The sequence below is a fragment of the Thermobia domestica genome, chromosome 5 (genome assembly GCF_964235325.1).
Source record: "Thermobia domestica chromosome 5, izTheDome1.hap1.1, whole genome shotgun sequence".
NCBI lineage: Eukaryota > Metazoa > Arthropoda > Insecta > Zygentoma > Lepismatidae > Thermobia > Thermobia domestica.
Genome location: NC_137458.1, coordinates 317,692,659 through 317,708,754, shown reverse-complemented (window position 1 = coordinate 317,708,754; position 16,096 = coordinate 317,692,659). Strand labels below are relative to the sequence as shown.

At 35.4% G+C, this 16,096-nt stretch overlaps 1 protein-coding gene across 1 annotated transcript in view; it reads right to left on the bottom strand.

Annotated features, from left to right (window-relative positions):
• The window catches only part of LOC145686801 (tubulin alpha chain-like), a 37,986-nt gene that overhangs the window by 12,171 nt on the left and 9,719 nt on the right, over positions 1 to 16,096 (bottom strand). Inside the window, exon 2 of the mRNA XM_081760470.1 lies at positions 12,625 to 12,841. Coding sequence (XP_081616596.1) covers positions 12,625 to 12,841 — 217 coding nt within the window. The remainder of the gene's footprint in view (positions 1 to 12,624; positions 12,842 to 16,096) is intronic.

Genomic DNA, 16,096 nt, shown 5'->3' with positions numbered 1-16,096 from the left:
TATAAGGGACTCAACGCCATATGACTATAACTAGATATGTGAAAATAGGACAGAAAACTCCTTTTCAAAGAATAAAATCAAATTTTAATTTATCGTCCCACGGTTATATCCTATAGAGTAAAGGTGAAGGATGATTAATGAAAGTGAATGATTGGGAAATTAGATTTTTTGTGCTCTTCAACTGGAAATCGCAGCTGGGTCCATGTGCACCAAACGCACATGCTCCAGCGAGGAGAGCTAAATCTCCTTTTGTCACAAAAGCAAGGAGTAATTAAGGATTTTCTGAAATACGTATTCAAAACTGGAAAGGATAAAGGAGGATTAATTTCTTCCCAAGAATAGAATATCTTAGGAATTAATCTTATTGTGACAGGGACAAATAACCTTACTGACGAGGACAAATAACATTACAATAACCTTGCAGTGACAAGGACAAATAACTTTAGAGTGACGAGAACAAATAACCTTACAGTAATGGGACAAATAACCTTACAGTGACGGGGGCAAATAATCTTAGAGTGAGAATGACAAATTAACCTTAGAGTGACGAAGACAAATAACCTTGCAGTGACGGGGACAAATAGCCTTACAATGACAGGAACAAATAACTTTACAGTAACGGGACAAAATACAGTGACGGGGACAAATAACCTTAAACAGTGACGGGGACAAATAACCTTAAACAGTGAAGAGGACAAATAATCTTAGAGTGATGGACAAATAACCTTATAGTGATGAGGACAAATAATCTTACAGGAGGGGGACAAATAACATTACAGTAACAGGGAGAAATAACATTACAGTGACGATGGGGAAAAATAACCTTGCTGCTGACGTCCCCATTAAACTTCAACCAATCAACATCCACCACTGAAATTTCCCAATCTTTAGCGTCATTACACTGTCACGTGACACTGCATTCAAGGATGTTGCCATCTATCAGGGCACTTCACAGTTACTTTCCTGACATTTACTTTTTAGACTTCCAAACTGCGCTATGTATAAGTAGTGGATAGCTATATATGCCTATTGGGGCCACGGTGTTTCAGTGGTAGAGCGTTCACCTCTGATACTAGGGATCCCGGGTTCGATCCCAGCCCCCGCCAAGTGAACTTTGTGGTGGACAAACACCGCGTGCGTGGGTTTCCTCGGGGTTCTCCCGTTTCCTCCCACTTTCTTCATTCCACCATTTTCATTCATTACTCATCATCACCGTCTCCTTTAGCCTATCCGGCATAACCGTGGGACGTAAAACTCAAAGATTTTATTACATGTTTTATATCCGCCTATCAGTGCGACACTGGTAAGAGATGTGAACAAGTGTTTCTTTGAAATGAATTCAGCGTCCCAAGCATAAGTTTCATCTATTCCATTACCCTTCCATTGAAACAGGAAGTGGCACAAATTAACAAATTCCCGTTTCAGCATTGATCCCCATAGAAACAAGTAAGTTTCGCTTCTCAGTTGTGAAACTACGGTAAGCTCGAAACTATTTGAATTCAATAATAAAACAGCTTTACAACTGTCGCTTACAACTGTACCTTAAAGGGATAATGTGAGAGATAGAACTTTTTCATCTGACGTGGAATCTACATCAAAAACAGTTTTTTACTATCTCTTACGATTATTACCACACAGGAACAGCGGCGCAAATCTGTCTTCAATATTGGGGGGGGGGGGGCAGGTAAGACCGTTCCCATTTTTTTTTTCTTTTTAAGCGATGGTCAAAATATTTATGAAGATGAAAAACAATACTGTGGTGGATCAGGGAAGCAGAATTGTCTTCAACATTGGGAAGCGGGCAGATTCGAGGCTTATTCTGGTGGGACATCAATTTCATCTCACTTTTCTTTATGGCAATCGGACACAAATCATCACATTTCTCCCCAAACAACACATTTCAAATCGGATTATTGGGGGGACAGTACACCTAGTTCCAAGATTGGAGGGGACATGTCCCTCTCATTCCCCCGGGATTTGCGCCAATGTACAGGAATGAATATTGAAAGCGAGTTTTTTTCTATTTCCGGTTTTTGTAGAAGAATAAAGCTGAGTTGAAATCCATTCTTGTAAACTGAATCCATAATAACAAAACAAAAATAATTTCTCTCCTGTTACCCTTTTCACCCAATGGGAAACGATATTAGAAACAGAAGTGAGGGTAGATTTCTAACACTTCTGGTTATAATAGAAGAATCAAGTCTGATATATAAACTGCTTCTCACTATCTCTTAACTGTTTTACACTATGGATCAGTGTTGAAGCTGGAAATCATAGATTTGCATCACTTTCAGTTTCAATAGGAAAATAAAGGTTGAGATTCATTTAAAAAAAAAAAAAAAAAAAATCTTCGGATCAGAATGGCATTACTCACTATAATTTACCGCTTCAGCTCTATGGAAATCAATATTGAAACCAAAAGTAATAGTATATTTCTACCATTTTCAGCTCCAACAGCAGAATTGAGTCCAAGGTAAAACCTATTCTTACGGTGTTAGCTCCATATTTGTAAACCGTTTTTCTCTATCTACTACCGTTTTGCACTATTGTAATCACTGTTGAAACCGGTGATCTGATTGGAATACAAGGGCAAAAGTAGAAGTCCAAGTTTTCCTTGGGAGGTTGAATTGATCGATAAACTGTCTTTCGGAATCTCTCTTACCGTTTTCGCTTTATGGAGATCAACACTGAAAGTAAAAGTACTAGTAAATTTTTACCCTTTCCGATCTTAGTAGAGCAATACGGGTGAAAATGGTAGTATTTTTTCTTAAAATGCTGAATCAATTTTAAAAACGCTCGTCGCTATCTATTACCGTATTTGTTCTATGGTATTCAATCTCTTAAATCCGGAAACAGCTGATTTTACCACTTCTTATTTGAGTAAAGGGATAACAGAGGTAATGGAAATAGTCCTTGGAAAACTGAAATGATTCTGAAAACCAGGGACAGATCCAGGGGGGCAATCGCCCCCTCTCTCCCCAAGAAGAGGAAATTTTCTTATTTTATATATAAATAAAACCAATCCCAGAGTTTGGAGCTCTTAAAAGTATCTCTAAGTAGCAATATTATACCACCCAGCAGTCCGTCCTGGATCCGCCTCTGCTGAAAACTTGCTTTTCAATATCTGTTACCGTTTTTGCTCTACGGTCAGTAAATTTCTACCATTTCCGGTTTTAGTAGATTGTTACGGGTGGAGATGTCATCTTTTCTTGAGACTCAGGATTGATTCCAAAAAACTGGTTGATGCTCGCTCTTTCTTACCGATTTAGATATAGAGCGATCACTATTGAAACCGGAAGTACTTGTGAACTTCTACCGTTTCCGGATTTAGTAGAGAGTTATAAATGGAGATGGTACATTTTATTGAGACGCCGCGTTGATATCAAAATATCGCTTGTCATTATTTATAACCGTTCTTGACGATCAGCGTTGAAATTCTATTCTTGGATCACTGAATCGACCCCGAAAAAACACTTCTCGACATCCCTTACCCGTTTTGCTGTGACATCAACTAATGGATATAGCCGTTTTATAAGACTTTCAATACTTATTCATAGGATAGTTTGGAAGTCTAAAAACAGTAATATATAGCGACAAGTGAATTATTGGAATTCATTCATTCATTTATGCAGATATTTTTACAGGTAACAGTTTCTACGTATTTAATTGTTGTATCATCTATTTTTATTGATATATTAGTTTGATTATTTTTAACATTATGAAATTAGTATTAATAAATAACTCATTTTTATTCACCCAACTAGGAAGTTGGTTTATTGCCAGTTGACAAATTGAAGATAATTCGCCTTCCTCCTTCCGACTGACTATTATACTCATATCATATGCATATAAAGTCACACATGAACTGTTAATATTTTCAGAAAGATCATTTATATATAAAAGAAAGATAAGTGGTCCCAGTATTGATCCCTGTAGTACTCTCTGATTTATAACTTTTTCACTCAATAAACTTTTTTATTTTATTTATTTTTTTTTATTATTTTTTAAATTTAATTTTATCTTTTTTTAATTTTTTGTTGTTATCCTTACTTGAGATTTCGGTTACTTGCCTCCGATCTTTAAGGTATGATTCAAACCATTTATTTGGTAGATCTCTGATACCATAGCAATAAAGTTTCTTTAGTAATAGATGTTTATTATGATTCACTAAGTCAAAGGCTTTTGTTAGATCTAATAATAACTCTACATAATTCTTTCCTATCCAGTAGCTTCCTACAGGTTTCAAAAAAAAATTGAAAATTGCTCTCAGTAGATTTACTTTAAAAGAAACCATGTTGTGTGTTGGATGAAATGGAGTACTTATAAATGAATTCCATTACCCGATCGAACATTATTTTCTCCAGAATTTTACCTATTATTGGTAGCAATGAAATCAGTCTATAGTTTTCTATTTCATTGAATTTATCTTTCTAACGTAACAGTTTCTACTTTATCAGGAAAAGTTCCTGTTGAGAGTGAAATATTTGACAGAAAACATAATGGACATTTGTTGGAAGTATTTGTAACAGTATTTGACCAAATTGTTAGATATTTTATCCGTCCCAGCCGAGTTCGAATTTTTAATTTGTTTTATTATAATCGATTCTGCGTCTCAAGAAAATAAAGACTTCCGGTTTCATCATTTAATTCGCGTGGTAGGGAAGTCTTCTGTCGTTTCACAATCTGAAACGAAACTCCTTTATCTTCCTTACCTTTACCTTCATACGTCTTTCGCTACCCCCATCTGATGAAGTATTTAGCGAAAACACTTATATTGTGAGATTACGTTTTTTCTACTTTCTGGTAACTCATAAGTTTACAAAATAATAAAAACACATTAACAAGATAAAACTTGATTTATTAATACGGTATTCTATCACCTATAGTTTGCAGTAACTTGTATTCCTCTCAAAATCAAGGCATATTCCTCGAGAATCGTCTCCAAAGAAATAATTAGGCATTGTTCATGTCGTGCTGTGTTCAGTTAGATTAGTGATGATGAAGGAGGAATCGCTGCTCTAAAATAGACAATAGATAACTAACACTTTCTGACCACATATTTATTAAAACTAAAAGTGTTACAGTTTCAACAACTTAACGTTGCCTTCATTAGACATTCAATGAAAAACATACCTTAGGAAGTCAAAGTGGTCAGCTCTGGTTAGAAGTGTTAGCTATTTATGTAATAAGTTCCAGAGACGTAATGAATAGAGTTAGACCATAGATGTTCAATAATATTTAAGACGGTGTATTGAGTGTGCCAAGGAGGCGTCGTTCATCCAGAAGGTCCATATTTAACATTTTTGGTGCTCCGGTCCACTAAAAATTGCCACTCCTCAATGTCAATAAATACTAGTCTTGAAAATTTGAGCCAGTGAAGGGAATAATCAGTGCAAGTGGTGAAAAGAGTTTTAAGAAACAGAAAACAAATGTAGAAGCCCTCTGTCATATCCATATGCGTGTGCATAAGTAATTTTCTGAAATGTCCTGGGTCCTAGAAATATGTCGCCCCGAACCATAGCTCCAAATACGGGTCTGTATCAAGATTTTTCTCATGTCATGCCTGAACAGGTATATCTGTGTATATTGGCGGCGCATTGTGATCTTGGAAGGCTCAAAAAGGGTTCTCTCAATGGGTTCAACGCTTTTGAATCACAGGCACTGTAACTTGATAAACACCACCCTGCGCTGAACACAAGAGAATGTGGGAAATTGAGAGCAGAATTTCTCTGCGTTCTCCGACAGTCTGTTCTGTGCCATTCATTAGCATTAGGTTTCGGGCGGGAATCTATTAAGAGAATCTTGAAAACCAATCTTAAATTCCATCCGTACAAAATTGTCTGTATGCATCAATTATTTGCGGATGGTAGATTTTCCTATACGGACGCAAGTTCTTTGCGATGAACTTAATGCGGTCATCTTTATGAGCGATGAGGAGCATTTTCATCTAAACGGATTCGTTAACCATCAAAACCTCCGGTACTAAGCATCAGAAAATCCAAGACAACTTCATGTCACCCCAGGTTGACAGTGTGGTCGTAACATTATCAGTTCCTATGTCTTTAAGAGGAAGCTGTAGCGATAACAGTGAATTTCAATCGTTACAAGCACATTATAAACACCTTTCTTGTGCCCGAAGTACAGATATTGCACTTGAAACAAACTGTGCGGTTCCAACATCTGGCTACAGCCCATACAGCAAGACATTCCATGAACATCCCACAGTGGTTGTTTCCTGGTTATTTGACTTCTAGGTTCAGAGATGTGCTTCATTTTTTCAATCTCCCGACCCATGAATGTCTGACTTCTTTCTGTGGTGATATTTAAAGGAGCGAGTTTACGTCAACAAACTCCGTTCACTAAATCAACTAAAGACAGCTATTCGTTGAGAATTGAAACAGATCATTCTGGAGGCATTGGAACGTGTGTGAGGCTTCTTCATCTCTCAACTTGAAAATTGGGTTATGGAAGATGAGCGTTACTTTCAAATATCACTTTTCTTCATGGCACAAATGGTATATTCCTTTTCACACCTATTCAAACCAAAGTGGTAAAGTTTCGTGAAAAAGTGTCTGTGTAACGTTTATTTAAAAGTGAGTACAATCCTCTGTCACCCTGTATAATATTGTTACAAGTAAATGGGGATTAAGAGCATCTTTGTATGTTACAAGTTATGAAATGAAATGAATTTTTTCAGTTTTACGTCCCACGGTTATGCCTGCTAGACTAAAGAAAAACGGTGATGGGAAATGAATGAAATGGTGGAATGAATAGTGGGAGGAAACGGGAAAACCCCGAGAAAACCCATGCGCACGGTGTTTATCCACCATAAAGTTCACTTGGCGCGAGCTGGGATCGAACCAAGGACATCATGCACTAGAGGTAAGCGCTCTACCACTGAGCCACCTATTACAAGTCATGTATAATCCTGTTCCCCTATGTACTTTCTCTGCTTATGAATTCACTTGCAGATTTTTTTTAGTTAAACGTCCTACGATTTTGCACAAAGGCTAAGGGAGATGGTGATAATGTCAATGAACCAAACGGTGGAATGAAGAAAGTGGACGGAAACAGGAGAACCTTGAGAAAACCCACATACATGGTGTTTGACTACTACAAAGCCCACTTGACTGAAGCTGGAATGGAACCAGGGACCTAACACACAGCAGAGTATATTATTCCTTGAATTAGTTTCGTACCAACTTCATTCTTATAAGATCGAATAAAGAATCGGCTCTGGAAGACCTGCAAATAGTGTTAAGATTTATCCTAACCTTGGAGGTAAGCAAAGATAAAATAAGAAAAGAAATTCTAGCCCCAGCACTTGCGATAGAGTTATGGGGCAAAACAGCGCAAGAAGTCATCCAGAGACTATTCAAAACAACAACAAATACACAAAACCTAACCCTAAAAATGAAAATAATGAACACAAGATTCTTCAGAAGCTCAAAATTAGCATTTAAATATTAAGAAAAAGAATGTAGCGAGACAAGAAGAATGAAGAGGAAAAGTCCTAGAACATCCACAAACAAAAATAATGGACGAAAATATTAAAGAGAAGGAAAAGGAAACAGATTAGGATGCATCCGACAAGATGGAGAGACTGCTAATAGGAAGGAAAAATATGAGAACGAAGAAACACCAGACACGAAAAAACTATATAAAAACATTGAAACGCAGATGAAGATTCTTGGAAGATTAGAAGAGCATAAATTGTTAACTACGGCATTGTGACACTTAGTGCGACAACATATTGAACTCGGCAAAACAATTGTCTTCCCGCAATTCGAAGACGTGCATGAAATAGAAGTAAAGGCAAATGGGTTAACATTTGATCTACACAACTTTTTAGAACACGTCAAAACACTAGACAATAGAAAAGAAATGACACTGGATTTGCAAAAAGCGTATAGAGAGTTCGCTACACAATACGAAAGAATCGTTTATGATCATAAAGTAGAGTGGCCACACTGCTACGTCAAAATTTTTAATCCTTGACCATCAAAATGGTTGAACTAACTCAAACAATACGATCAAAATCATGCAGATCAACGCAGGAAACTCAATAACGGTCATGGACGAGATTCGAGAATTAGCACAAAAAGAGGAGATAGATATTATCCTCATACCGGAACCCTACACCAAAAACAATAAATTAACGGGAACGGGATCAATGGAGATTATCTATGCAGGAGAGACACCTAAGAAAATTAACACAGGTGATAAACCAGGCACAGGGGAGAAACCGAACAAAAAAGACACACGACAGAAACCAATGTTGGCTATAGTAAATAGAAACAAGAATTTCAAAATATTAAATTTAATTCAATTTAGAGATCCGTGGACACTTAGCATCGAACTTAAAACTCAAATGGGAAATTATAAAATCATAAATTGCTACTGTCAGTTTAGTCTGGACATCGAACCTTTTTTAATAAATTTGACAAAAATATCGAAACATATAAAAATGACGAAATACTTATTTGTATGAATGCAAATGCTAAATCACCAATGTGGAATAATAAGATCACGGATGAAAAAGGGAAAAAGTTAGAAGAAATGATCGCGCAAAATGAGCTAGTGGTTATAAATGAAGAAGGACATCCGCCAACATTTAGAAACACGCATGATGGGGAATCGAATATAGATGTAACATTATCAATGTTACAACTAAGCAACAGAATATGCAACTAAAGGGCTTTAAATACGGCCATGTTAACTGAACACAATGTTATTATATTCGAGATTGACGGTACAAATGGGAACGAAAATATGAAAGTACAAGAAAACACACTAATCTACAACCCCAAAAAAATAAACTGGCAAAAATTTTGGAGAAACATAAACTTACCGAATATAAATGATAATGATGATGGATGATTTGTTAGTAAAAATAGAAGCTGAAATAATAAACGCTATTAAAAGTTCAACAAAAACTAAATTACAATATACGACAAACAGATTAAAACAATATATGTATATAGAATGGGGAAACAATATATATATATATGGAATGGAAAGTTGCAAAATCTAAAAACGAAAACCAGAAAAGCAAGAAAATTATACTAAGCCACGTGGGATGCCAAACTCAAACGAAGAAGACTAGAAAATTACATAGAAACAAAACAAAATGAAGGTAAACTAAGAGAAACAAAATTAAAAAGTTGGAAAGCATTTTTAAATGAAAACACAAATCTAGACATATGGGACGAACCCTATAAAATAATCAGCGACAAAGTTAACAAGCCAACAACACTTTCTATCCTCAAAATGGACAATGAAGAACATACCAAGAATTGAGAAAATACGGTAGATTATTATTTAATGATAAAACTCTTACCAACTGATGACCCCACAAAATACAACGATAAATATAGACAGACACGAAATCAGATGAAAATACTACCGAGAAATTATGAAAAAATAGAAGAAACTACGAACGAAAAAATAATAGCAAATGAAATCTTTAAGTTTTATGTCCCACGTTTATGCCGGTTAGGCTAAAGGAGACGGTGATGATGAATAATGAATGAAATGGTGGAATGAAGAAAGTGGGAGGAAACGGGAGAACCCCGAAGAAACTCACGCGCACGGTGTTTGTCCACTACAAAGTTCCCTTGACGGGGGCTGGATCAAACCCAGGACCCAAAGCACCAGAGGTGAACGCTCTACCACTGAGCCACCGCGGCCCCGAAAAAAAATAGTGTATCGTATATAAAAATGCCGAAATACAAGAAACCACAGAAGCACACAAAATAAAATCAGAAATATACAAGAATCAAGTGGAAAAATGAGCACTATACTTATTGAGACTGTGCAACTTGTGTCTGAAGAAAGTCAATTTAGTTATTTAAAAAAATGACGACCAAATGAATGACGATCCTAAAGCGTACAGGCCAATATGTCTCCTAAATACAATTGGCAAACTCTTCGAGAGAATAATCGTACAAAGATTAAATAAATACAGAAAAATAGAAATTGATAGACTACAACATGGTTTTCGGAAAAGAAGAAGTACTGAGACTGCAACAAGGAGACCATTGGAACTAATTGAACAGAGTAAGACGGAGAAATATCAGGTAGTAATATACGTAGACATAAGTGGGGCCTTCGATAACCTATGGTGGCCATCACTATCCAAGCAATTTAAAGAAATGGGGGTACCAAAGTGCCTGTACGCATTGATGATGGATTACTGTACCGAGAGGAACATAACATATATAACACCAAATAAAAACATAACTACACATAGTAGGAAAGGATGCCCACAAGGATCCATATCTAGCCCTACATTGTAAGCTATTGTAATAGATCCAAGTCTGAAATGTCTCAATCGACTTGAAGAAACAGAAGGGGTGGTTGGTTATGCTTATGACATAGCGATAGTGTTGTCGGCGTCTTCAAAACACGAAGCAGAAAGAAAGGGAAATATAGTATTAGAAAAGCTAAAAAAATGGTGTTCAACAAATAGTTTAACTCTTTCTGGAACAAAAACGAAGTATACAATTTTTGGACAGAAAATTTAATGAGCTCCTATTCGAAAGATATCCAACAAAAAGATAGACAGAGTTAAAGAGCACCTGGGAGTATGGAGAGATGAAAAACTAAACTACGGAAAAAAATATAGAGATTACGAATAAAAGCAGAAGAACAATAGCAAGAAGGGACTACCAAATCCCTAAGAGGATATTACAAACTTAAAACAAAACAGTGACTATGCCAGTACTTAGCTGTTGTGTGAGTGGTGTCACAGAATTTTTATGAACATGAAACTAAGACAAACAATAAATTGGGCACAAAGAGGGGTACTTATAAGAACTCTAGATGTAATAAAAAACATGTCAACAGAGGTTCTACAGGTACTGGCTCAGGAAGTACCAATACATTTCCAGGTACTAAAACAAGCTTATAAAATGTGGATCGAAAAATAACGAAATTACAAAAATTTTAGAAATACTAGGATAAATTTTAAATAACGAAACAGAGTTAGATACTGCAGGAATGGCAACAGGAATGGGAAAGCTCAAGTAAAGGACAGAAACTAAAAGAATACATATGAACGATACAAATAAGGAAAGAGATGCTAAGTCTAAATAAGGAGACCATGGAGACACTTTCTGGCCATAATCCTTTTAATTCACATTTACAGTATATAGGATTACAATAGAAGAAAATCAGATATGTATCTGCGGAATGGCCCAGACACTTGAACATGTAACACGGACTTGTGTGCACTTCATAACTAGGGAAGAAGATATCAGAGACGAACTCAAAAATGATACATGAGAAAACATCAGACAGTATGAAATAAAGTAACAAAAGTTCCAAGAATTGACAAAGTATAAAATGGGAAACATGTGGAATAGAAGAATTGATAAAAGAAGAAAAGAACAGAACACAAACTAACCTTAAAAATAAATAAATAACAGAATTGTGTACACAAATAATAATAATCATAAATTCCTGGAATGAAAACCGAAATAAAAAGACGCTACATTTGTTTTATGTTTAGTGTCAGTCCTAATGTTACATTGTTAATTGTGTGTCTTATATCTGAATGTTTCGTGCGACCTCAAGAAAAAATGAAATGAAATCTTTAAGTTTTACGTCCCACGGTTATGTTGGTTAGGCTAAAGAAGACGGTGATGATGAGAGATGAGTGAAATGGTGGAATGAAGAAAGTGGGAGGAAACGGGAGAACCCGAGAGAACCCACGATAATAATAATATAAAAAATAATAAAAGAGAGTGAAAAAAGGAAAATGCATGTGCACATATATAAAATAGAAGGAAAAAAGTAATAAAATGCTCAAAATCAAGAAGCAGGGTTTATTTTTGAAAATTTTCTCACGCTTCGAGCCAACCATAGTTGTCTGTCGACCTAATTCATATGTGCGGGGACGCTATTGTATGCTCTCGCCCCGGGCGCTGATTTTCCATAGCACGGCACTGCACATGTCTATAGATATTTTCATGTACCTGAAGAAATTTTAGAATCATTCATTTTTATGTATTTATAGAAGACTTAGATTCACTTAATTTCATACATCTATACAAATCTTAAATTTAATTAATTTTCTGTATCTACAGAATTAATCTAGTTTGGATTTATCTAATTTGGAATAATCTAGTTTTATGTATCTATAGAAAGTTTGGATTAATCTAGTTTTATGTATCTATAGAAAATTTGATTTAATCTAGTTTTATGTATTTATAGAAAGTTTGGATTAATCTAGTTTCATGTATCTACAGAAAGTTTGGATTAATCTAGTTTTATGTATCTATAGAAAGTTTGGATTAATCTAGTTTTATTATCTACAAAAAGAAAGATAGCTTTCGTTTCGTTTTGTATCAACAGTAAGATGAGATTAATGAACTTTTATGAATTTATAGACATCTTAAAATGCTTAGATTTATTAGCCTTTATGAATACATAGACACAGACAAAAGTTAATGAATCCATTCTTAAATTTCTTGTTTGTTTTTACTTATTTACACACTTAACAGAATATCAAAAACTACGTATTATTACTAATAATAGAGTATAGATACACTTTGATAACAACACATACAATTCTGAATTTAAAATTATATAATAAAATAAGAGTACCAAATAAACGCTTACCAACAACCGTTGGTTCAAGATCAATCATCAGTGCTCGAGGCACCATCTTTCCAGAGCCTGTCTCATTAAAGAAAGTACTACAACTTTCATCACAACTCAGCTTATCAGATGCAAAGTGTCCATCGGGTTGAAGTCCGTGCTCCAGACAGAACAATTCCCAGGTCGCGTTTCCTATTTGGACCCCAGCTTGGCCCATATGAATACATATGCACTCTCGCTGCCAATGAAAACGTTTAAAATAGAGTTATCACTGAAAAATCGATAGAAAATATTTATAAAATGTGGAATATTTTGTTGAAGATTTAGCAAAGAAATTAAGCAGTAATCTACGAGATCCAAGTGCAAGAGTGTGCATTCCGAGATCAATTCTTGATAGTAGGTATCTGTAGTTAGAGTCTCACGCAAAACTATGGGTAGGTCCATGCATAGCCTTCGTTCTTTATTTATTTTTTCATTTCATTTTCTGCCTTAAAAACTCTACATTCATGGCTTTGTCAAGGGATACATTATTACAATTAATAGTACAAATATTATATATTCAAAATATATACGTAACTACTAAACTAAAAGTGTATTTTTTTAAATATTAATTGTACCTTGCTTTTATATATTTCGACATTCAAGTATAACTTAATATTAATATTATACAGAAAAATCAGACTGAAGGTATTCCTCTAAACTTTAGAAAAGATATTGATGTAACAACAACTTGAGGTGTGTTTTAAACTCCAAGTTCGGCATTTGTTTGACACAATCTGGCAATTTATTATATAGTTTTATTCCTATGTGGGGTAACGAATTTTGAGTTTTTGTTAAAAACAAAATTTTGCGTACGAATATGATTGGTTGCTCTAGTGTTGTATTGGTGTGGATCTGAATTGAATTGAAAGTTTCTTTTATTCATGTGTATGAACGATGTTGTTTCAAGAAAGTATATGTACGGTAATGGTAATATTTTTAGTTTCTGGAACTGTGGTCTACTTGGTGTATGAAAGGGAACTGGTAGTATTATTAGTAGCACTTTCTTCTGCATTGTAAATACTTTTATCACCTGGCAACTATTACTCCAGAAAATGATTCCGTACGATAGAATTGACTGGACCAAGCCGAAATAAGTTGTTTTCAATATTTCCGTAGTTACAATCTTACTCATCCCAGGTTAACTTAGAATCTATTTTTAATCTTAAAAATTTATAAGTGTCAGACGCCTGAGTTTCCCGTCTATATGTATTTAATGTATATTTAGAGAGTTTAATTTTCCTTCATTAAAATTTTATTATTGTTGTTTTCGCTGTGTTTAAGTTGCGTTGGTTTGCTTTTATCCATTCTGAAAGTTTATCTGTCGTATTCTTAAATATGTATTTCTTGAAGCAAGGCTTATCTGGGATTTCAACTAAAATGTTTGTGTCATCAGCAGAAAGGGCGCTTTTGATGGGAATTATGTAATCGGGAAGATCATTAATATATACAAGGAAAAATATAGGACTTAATATTGATCCTTATGGAATTCCGTCTCTAATGTGCATCACCTCCGACTTGGTTGTTCCTATTTCCACATATTGCATGGGTTAATTAGATAGGATTGGAACCACAAATTCATGACCTCTAATACCATAACTATATAATTATTTAATAGAATTTTGTGATTAACAAGGTCAAAGGCTTTTGTGAGATCCAGAAAAATCCATATATTTTACTTCTGCTCTCTCTTGTTTTATATATATTACTTAGAAAAGCAACCACAGTATTGTGAATTTATCATTGCACTTTCACTAATTCCACATTGACCAAGCATCCAGCAGGCATCCCATATCTCCTAGAACTTGCGAAGTTCGGTAGAAAGACAGCTGACTCTGACATAAGTATGATCCACATCAGTAGCGGTTTCTGACTTAGTGCTACCGGGCTATAGCACGCTTCCTATATTTGTATATTTGTGTTGATTAATTCTAGTTCAAAAATGTTCATCGGATCATTTGTTTAAGCTATTCTTTAGTCAACAAAATACAGAACTTCTCTGATGACGATCTTGTTTTTTGAGCGTGGAGCGCGATTATCAGCGCCTTGCGCAGTGTGATAGTTGTAATACCAAACCGAGCAGGCTCTACTGAATGTCCACTTTCCTTTTTAATCGCCCAGAATAAGTTCCACCTTTCGGAGCTAGGTTGAGCCCGAAAACATTCTGTTCAAGCGCCAAGTATTCTTCTTTTTAGCTTTCTGTTTCTGCTTGTTAATGGCACTTGGTTCTCTGTCTTCTGCCCTTCTTTTCTCAATTCTAAAGGTCAGAATTCTCGAAATGTATATTAAATGAATAGAACATTTTTGACACAGATTCAGATCGTAGCAAAATTATAGCACAGACTTTTGAAGGGGCATCAGTATTGTGGGGATCAATTAATGGCATACAATCTAAAATTAAAGAACGCTTTCCTTGGCACAGTACGTCCATTGTTAACCAACTAAATTTGATAATGGAAAGAACTGCATCTCAAAGTCAATCGACAAGGGCTTTTCTCTGCTGTAGTCTTTCAGGATTTTCTACATTTTCCCTCCCGCTTCCCATAGCGTGTATCTGTTTTGGAAAAAGTGGCTGTACGACGTATTCCGAGTGGTCAGCTACTCGATGGAATTTCAAGTCACGAACCGTCAATTCCATCTATGAAAATTTAAATGTTTTGAAAGAGTGCTTTTCAGAACCAGAGAAATCCATATAAAAATCACAATACAAGAATCTCGAGTTCGCCGTCATATTCTGGAAGACAGTGAATTCATGTTTAGTTAGAATTCTTTCACAAAATAATGCCCCATGTGAATATTTTCTATAATCAAATTCAGTGTAGGCCTGCCAGCAAAGTACAAACAGCAGTTATGGTAAATATTTCATTGAAGCCATTCAGAAAATTCGGAATGACAAAGACAATATTATGACAAGTGATATGATTCTTCCAACAGTTGGTGAAAACTAACGTGGACGGATTGAAACTTGCAGAGTAGGTCTACCAGATGTCAAAGAAATGTGTGATCGTATTTCTGCGGAGGCGCGAAATCGATTTGAGAGAACAAGCCATTTGGATGCCAACAAACTTCTGGATTCTGCAAATTTTAGTGATTTTTCGAAGAAATTTTCGGAACACATTCTGGACATTGCGGTTGAAAGCTATCCAATGTTAGATAAGCAGCGATTTCGCACTGAGCTTTTGGTTCTGTCAGCTTATCTTTAAAAACAACTTACAGGATACTTTTAGCGAAATAACAATCCTTTTGCAAATAACAGTGACCATACCAATGTCCACAGCATAGCGTGAGAGATGTTTTTAATCTCTAAAGAGAATTAAGACATTCGTGAGGAATTTCCATACGTCAGGAAAGGTTAACTCCTTTGCCATGCTCTTCATAGAAAAAAGTTTGATCAACAACATGCCAGATTTCAACTCCAGGATGATAGAGAAGTTTGCCAGCATGAAGAATCGAA